Source organism: Euphorbia lathyris, chromosome 3 (assembly GCF_963576675.1).
Source record: "Euphorbia lathyris chromosome 3, ddEupLath1.1, whole genome shotgun sequence".
NCBI lineage: Eukaryota > Viridiplantae > Streptophyta > Magnoliopsida > Malpighiales > Euphorbiaceae > Euphorbia > Euphorbia lathyris.
In genome coordinates, this window is record NC_088912.1 from 27,952,824 (window position 1) to 27,961,045 (window position 8,222).

The 8,222-nt window shown below is 42.1% G+C and overlaps 1 protein-coding gene across 1 annotated transcript; it reads right to left on the bottom strand.

The window, feature by feature from the left end:
* Positions 1 to 130: 130 nt before the first annotated feature.
* LOC136223709 (B-box zinc finger protein 24-like) lies at positions 131 to 2,808 on the bottom strand. The gene is made up of 3 exons (XM_066011841.1): positions 2,307 to 2,808; positions 1,554 to 1,856; positions 131 to 556 (listed from the first exon to the last, which is right to left on the bottom strand). Exons 1-3 carry the CDS (start codon positions 2,487 to 2,489, stop codon positions 317 to 319), a joined length of 726 nt encoding a protein of 241 aa, XP_065867913.1. The 5' UTR covers positions 2,490 to 2,808; the 3' UTR covers positions 131 to 316.
* Between the last annotated feature and the right edge of the window lie 5,414 nt (positions 2,809 to 8,222).

Sequence of the window (8,222 nt, forward strand, 5' to 3'; positions counted from 1 at the left end):
CCTCAGCACCGGACCAAGTTATTCATAAATTTACATTACATCCGCATACTAATTTGACAACAAATTAAGTTCCATAATAGATTCTTAAACAAGTCTATACAATTTGATTTTAAATTATAGAGCATATGCATGAAAATATAAGTATTGAAACAGCCATTGCCACAATCATCACTACAATGATTTCAGATCTTACATTCAAGAACCAAAATATAAAATAATATTGTTAAACAAGCAAATTTCTATGCTAATTTAACCTCAGTGTTTCTTCTGAAATGCATTTGTAAAATCCATTATATTGATAAAAACAGAGTTCAATTCAACCAAGATCAGGCACAGTGAAGAACTCATCATCTTCATCTGAAATCTCAATCCTTGCCTTCTTATTACTATTAGACATGTTGAACTTGTTTGGTTTATATGAGCTGACATTAACTGCTGGTGGCATATATAGTTGAGGAACTTCTGCTGCAGCTAATGCCTCTTGTGGAACTTCCTCATTGAACAGTCCCATATCTGCTAGCCATTGGAATTCTCCTAGTTCAAGATGTTCCTTTTGCTGAAAGAATCAACCAACAATGTTTCCAATTAGCTATGAATGAAGAAATTCTAATGTGAATCGGGTGCAATGAACCCGATCAGTTTTAAAAACGAACGCACACACACCAGTTAGATGTCCATATTCCTTACAATTAGGATACTGACTTATTAAAAACCTTACTAAGAAAAACCGAGTGGATAAAACTTTATCAACATTCGACTAAGTGGCTCTCATGTAATATTGATGAACTTGTGCCTAACATCACTCCAAAAGTACCTCAAATGAGAGAATTGCCTAATATATATATAAATGAAAAAGAACCCTCAACGGAGAAGAATGTCTCACATATATATACGGCTCTCTGGCTCTAATACTAGCCGATATGGAATACTTAAACCTGAGATAAATAACAGGTCTCTTCTCATATTATGAGTAACTAGAGCCACAACAATCAGCTAATAATTTCTTTTTCCTGATAATGTTGTTAACAACTTACCAAATTCTACATCTTTTAGAGAAATACTAATAACCAAGTATGCTATTGAGATGACAACATTCTGTATTGAGAAGGTGGTTTCGGGTGGAATGACTAAGCAAGAAGCGGCTCTAAAGAATGGTAACGAGATCCCACACCAGAGTTGTAGAGAGAGTGACAAGGCTGTATTAGTAAAGTGTATCCCAATGACATGTAGATATCGTCCGCTTTACAGTTTTAAATAAGTCTACATGTATTGGAATTTATGTTACTAATATAACCTAGCAATTCTCTCTCCATTTCCAATGTGAGATCCATTTCATTTCTGCCCCATAGTCATTCTTTAAGGCCGCTCCTTTCCCAGGCCTTCCACTCCGACACTACCCCCTTAGGACCGGGTCGTTACATTTCAGATAGTTTTCAATTCTAGGAAAACCGGTTACCAGGACAATTTCAGTTTATCAACAAAATAAGTAACAGATACAAAGAATCATCATCTATAACTCAAATATGGAACCAATAAAAGAGAAAGATCCTCACCTTGTCTGTCGATTGTTCAAAATCTGAAAATTCTAGCAAGTCAGGCCAAGGAGAACTGACATTTGATGATTGCTGCACAGGCAATTTTGCAGAAGAAGTTTGTTGTTGTTCACTTCGATTTGGTGGCTCTAGAAAGGTCTTGTTAGTTTCTTTGGTGCAACTAGAACCTAAAGCCACCCGGATTCCGGTGGCCAGAAGCCGCTGGTGATTTGCAGAGAGGCTACCAGCTGAATGTATTGGCTCATCACAGTCTTGGCAAAATAGAGCTCTATCTTCTACACAGAATATGAATGCTGGTTTTTCCTGTCATCAAATATGAGAACAAGGAACAATCAAATTTCATACAATTCTCACATATCAGATTTCAAAACACTTTCAGGGAGATACTCAAAAAATCACCAACCACTTTGGACCCTAGCCTACAGCAATCAATCACATCTGGTCTAAATTACACAGAAATTAGGGCATATATAAGGAAACCTGTTAAATATTTCACCAATCTAACTAACAGATAGTGGTATGAGGGTTTCTGCATTTACAAAAGGTGTTTATCACTAAAAGCATCCAAATTTCAACCCTTTAAAGTATGAGCATAAAATACCAAAAATAAAAATCTGAAATTTCAAATCTTACTGAATTTCAACCCTAACTCAACAAAACAAACAATTGGAACCTGCAAATCTCAGAACAGATAAGTGAATAGGGTATATTTGAACTGAAAAAAGAAGCAGAAAGTGAGAGAAAAGAACATACTTGACATATATCACAAGGAGGCAACTTGTTAGAAAGAGACTGAAGAAGAAGCCTTTGGTGTTTGCTAGCAAGTTTGTTAGCAGCATGAACTTCTATATCACATTTTGCACAAAGTGCTGCTTCATCTGCACAACAAATCACAGTTGCTGGAGCTCTTTCACACACATCACACTGAATCTTCATCTTCCTTTATCAAATCCAACTTTTATCAATAGAAAAAGATCAAAACTTTGCAATTAAGGTATAATGAGATTCAACTTTTTCAAAAAATCATGAAAAATAGAAAAAATCCCAGAAGAAAAATCTAGAGGAGAGTGATTTAGGACCAAGTATTAAGAAAAACAAGAGAGAAAAGGAAAGAAAGTAGAAGAAATTGAGTGAAATATAGGGAAAATGTAGTGATTAATGTGGAAGGACAAGAGGAGGAGAGATTGGTGGAGAATGAAGAAAGTGAGGAGTGTGAAGATAAGCTTGAGATTTTTTCTGAATCAAAACTAAGAAATGAAGACATTACAGCTAACCTCTGTGGGCTCCTCACCATTTTTGTGGTTGTGGTTGAAGCTACTGGTTGTAGATGCTACACTTGGCTACTCCATTTTTGCATTTCTTTAATTAAATAGGATTATATATTTATTACACTATGGAATAATGGACAAATTTAACTTTTTTTTTTTTTTTTTTTTACCCAAAAATCGGAAATCTCATATAACAATAGGATTCGCATCCTCAATAACAGTGTTTAACAACCATTCCGATACTTCGGAAGATACAAAATCGCTAACATTGGAATAGGCCTGCCTAGCTACCAAATGAGCAGCCATATTCGCTAAACGAGGAATAAGTGACAAATTAAAATTGGGATTGGATCCTAGAATAAATCGACAATCATGAATAAGAGATCCAAACTCCGAGATGTCTCTTTTGCTTGACAGAATTGCATCCACAACTACTTTCGCATCTGACTCAAATTCAACATGTGTGTAATGCAAAGCCATCAACCAAAGTATACTAGTTCTTAATGCTAATGCCTCGACCACTCGAGGCTCCCTGGAACCTGTGACACAGCTACTGCTACAGAATAAAAATGCTCCCATTGCATCCTTGACCACTGCTCCCATTGCATCCCTGACCACTGCTCCCATCCCACAACACCTCTCCTCCATGAACAATGCCCCGTCAACATTACATTTAATTGAACCTAACGTTGGGGGCTTCCATTTCGGAGAGGGAATAGAAACAGGAAAGGAGAGTCTGGTTAATACCTGCGGGATTAGACGTGATGGACCTGCTGAATCCGGCTGCCGACGACGTTGATCTGTTGTTGACGGGTCAGAATGTACCATGCCATGATGTCGCTGTCCAATCGTGGGACTGGCGCCGGTTCCACGCTGAAATGCCCTCCACTCGCGGTACTCTTCGATTCCTAGTCGCCAACTGGTGTCCACAGGCCACCATTCCATATGCCATAATACCCGGTTCCGGTGTTCCCAAATAGTCTTTAAAGCACAACACGTCCGGATGAGCCTGTCTTGATGTCACGGGGGTAATCCTAGGCCCGGCCTAAGCCCCGTGTGGCGCCTCGACTTCCCCAAGTCTCGGCCAGCCAACTCCTACCGAAGGGTCCCGTCAATGCCTCTGTCGGTATTCCGTCCCGGAAGGGTCTCTCTGTGGGGCGAGCCTCGCCCTAGAATGAGCTCGCACTATGGGGCACTCACCGGCCCCCATAATGTCCATAGGGTTCCACCCTACGGAGACATCCGCCTTCCTTCCCGAAGGACGTATGCCCGACTCTCCTAGTCTCTAGTAGACTAGGGCGGATCACTTAGGCCAGTACCGATTACTGACCCCGGGGGCGGCGGAGATCCATACGCCAGGGTAGTCCCTGTCCCCCTATAGTGTTTCTTATACCAACTCGGGTCCTCCCATCCGCGTACGTTGGTAAGCTCCATACGCCACACAGCTTGCCACTAGGGTTGAGTTTGCCTATGGCCAAACTCCCCCCCTTACATTCTCCCCCACTTAGAGGATCAACGTCCCTGTTGATCGGGTTTGCCTCTTCTGACGAAAGCTTCCCCTTTTGGCTTGAGTGTCACTAATGTTTCGCTAAGCTGTCGGCCTTCTTCCACTGATCTCCGCTTGCCTTTGAACTTTACTTGAGTCTCTACACTGCTCGCTTTTCTCTAAGGACGGCTTGAACTTCAACCATCCTTTACTTGAGTTTTCACATTGTTCACTTGTCACTAGAGATGGTTTCCACTCCGACCATTACTTTGCTATTTCTGTAGCCTGCGACTTGAACATCTTTGACTGAAGATCTTTTCTTGCGCTGCAATTATAAGCTTTCTTCGTTGGCGCTAGCAGAAGTACTTTTCAAAGGGTTGTGAAGTTTTTGACAAATTCTTTTCACATCCGCTAGTGTTTCCATTTGAGTACTCTTCCTCCACGGAACATCCTCTGATACTGTTGCTCCCCGGATCACCCTTTAAGTCTTTTTACTGTTCCAAGTGTCTCCTCCCGAGTTCCCATACTCTTTCACCACATCTTATTATATACATCTCATCATATACTAGAGGGTCTTCCTCTAAGTATTCTAACTCTTCCGTAATATACCATAGTATACCTTAATCTCCTATGATACACCATAGGGAGGATTTGCATAGGGCCTACTTGAACTCTCCCCCACTTAGAGGGTCAATATACCATAAGGAGGGTTTGCATCACTTGAACTCTCTCCCACTTAGAGGATCAACGTCTCTGTTGATCGAGGAGATTTTGGAACGTCTTCGAAAACCATCGATGTCGATGAGCCAAGAAAGAAGTCGCTAATCCTTGCTTCGATTTCAACATGTTCATCTTGCAATTGTTGACCTATTTCCTGTCTTTGGAAAGAATTTACCTTGCAAAACGGACTATAAGGAAACCACAGTTTCGTAATATGAAAATGTGAATGTTGGTAGCCGAACACTTTTTTGTTAAGCCTACCCACATTCGCAACGGAAGCAAAATATGAAGACAATAATATTACCATCATTATTCATAATAGAGGGATAAGAACTCTTACACGATTTTGCAAGTATTCAAATACTTGATTTACCAAAGGGGTGATATTGATGGTAAGCCGGCCAATGGAACTAGATCACTCTAGCTGTAAAGATCACATGCAAGGGTTAGATAGGAACCACATATAGTGAATATAATAGCGTACATACGATACCAACATAAGGGCAAATATCTCAATCATACACACATATGGGTAACATACAGAACACTCAAGAAAGAACAATACACAGATGATGTTATTCATAGATAAGTAACAATGTTACACCAAGGGTCCCATCTCGTAGTAGTAGGGGGGCAATTACTAGAGATGGTAGACTACCAACAACCGAGTGACTGTTCAGGATGACAGGTCACTCCCCCCCCCCTCTTTATACCCTTCTTGAATTGTATCGCTGAGATATACTTCGCTCGAATTGAGCTCATCGTTACAAGTATGATGCACTGATCCTGGTTCGAAAACAAAAGGCAACTTGCTGATGCCATGGGTACTGCAAAAACTCTGTTTTCGAAAATCCAGCCCCAACACGACATCAAAGTCATCCATACGTGCTATTGGGAACCCTATCATGCCCGTCCAGGGTCCCAATTTGCAAGGTACATGTTGGGCCGTTCCAGTAATCGACTGAGCAGCTGAGTTCACCGCCTTCATCATTTATATCCCCCTTACCACATGGAGTCCTAAGCGGGAGGCTTCAGTGTCGGTCAAGGCTCTCGTGTTCTCTCCATTTATTACCATCTCTACATACAAGAGTCCCTTCTCTGAACTATCTCCTGTCTCTTTTATTTGTTTTGCCAGGGCTCCCATGAATTGAAGCGATCCCATTACTGAGGGTTCTGAAGGTTCGCGTTCCTTTCCCCTTTTCGACACTCTATTCTTCTCGTGTCGCAAGTCGTGAAGCCAGAGATGATCTCTGTGTGTAGGGACTTGTTGTTCTTGGAGGAAGGTTTCTTCTTTCTGAGTAGTTCCCTAGGTAGGGTCGACGCTCAGAGTTGTTGGCGTTCCACGGTCGCCTTTCACTTCCGGATGAGGAATAGTTTTGGTCATCTCCCCCATTCCATGGTCTGCTCCATTTGTTAGTCCTGGGGTTTGAGTCTACTCTAGAAGGGGATTTCCTCTTCATGTTACTATTAAAATCCTCTATGCTTTCAGCTGCCGTGATTGCTGAGGAATCATCTGTGGCTCCCCTTATGATGTACCAACTATGTAGCCGACATCCTCTCATTATCATTTATAGCCGAGGAGGAGACATGCGGCAAGTTTGGACTTGTTTGCTGACGGTTCAGACCCTGCTTCGTTTCCTGCCTCCTTTTCAATTGGACTTCTGCCTCTATTGTCACCATTGTTGGGTTGTTTCGCCTTCTCCCTCGAGATGAGTTCAAAGTCGATGGTGAAACTCAGAATTATAACTCTGGAGTTTTTCCATCGATGGTCTTACAACTGGCCTCCGTCAATTCTCTGGTTGAACTCGAACTTTTACCGATCATTGCTTTCATAGGATCTGATAGGATCTCCTGGATGTCTTACGTTTCAGCTCACTAGTGGAATGCCTCTTATTTTGTTGGACATGTCCACAGTCTGCTAAAACCCTTTATTTGTTACTTGTCAGTCGTTAGACTCGTTTGCTTAATGCGCTCGCCTGACTCGAGCTTCATATAGCTCAAATACCTGCATAAAACATATATGGTACAAAAATATGCCATGTATGGGATATATTCCACACCAAAACCATGTTCTGCAAGATACTGCGTTCTATAGGAAACATGTCTTGTCTAGAACATATTATGTCTGTTGTTGAGACTGCTCGCCTTCGTCACGCTTGTTAGGGTTTTCAACACACCAAACCACCCTCATTTTCCTCTTGAGGCTCCGCACTTTCTCAAGCTTGTTGGGGTGCCGGTACCTGCACAAAACACATTTCAAGTACAAAGTATGACCTGCATGAGGTACATTTTGCACCAAAACTAGATTTTGCATAAGAACTATATTCTGCACGAAACTACGTTCTGCATGGAACACGTCCTGTTCGACACTTATCCTGTTTGGTGTTGAGATTTCACATGTCCTCCAAGTTTGTTGGGGCTCTGCAAAAACGTGCCCCTTTTTGCACATCAATCTTTGCCTTCATGAGTCCCACTAGGACTTCCTTGTTGGTGCATGTTCTAGCTCGCTAGTGGGATGTCCCTTCTTGGAACGGACATGTCTACCATTTGCTAGAACCATTGCTTGCTGATTTGCCAGCTGCCATTTCCCTTTTGCTTATGCCACCATTTAATTCGTTTTGTGTTTGCTTGGGTAGGCTTTAAGCCGCTTCGAGTTTGCCATCGCTTTTTGGGTGTTTTTGAATGCTCCATTTCTTTTAATGGAATCCCCCTCACTCCTTTGACAGTCGAAACTCCTCACTTTTCTCAAGCTTTTTGGAGTACCTGCATAGAAAACATGTCCTTCTTGTACATGAGTTTGTTTTGGGTGTCACAGAGCTCATTACAAGCAAGGATAAAACCTATGAATTATCTCAGGCATCCCCTCGATACATTCATAGTATTAGAGCTATTTATCTTCAATATCAGCCTTTGTGGCCTCGGCCCCTGCCGGAGTTGTATTTAGCCTTCATGGCCTCGGTCCCTGCCGGACTTGTATTTAGCCTTCATGGCCTCGGCCCCTGCCGGATTTATATTTAGCCTTCATGGCCTCGGCCCCTGCCGGATGAAAATTAGCCCTCAAGGCTTCGGCCTCTGCCGTATGTATATTAGCCCTCAAGGCCTCGGCCCCTGCCGGATGTAGATTAGCCCTCAAGGCTTCGGCCTCTGCCGTATGTATATTAGCCCTCAAGGCCTCGGCCCCTGCCGGATTTTTTT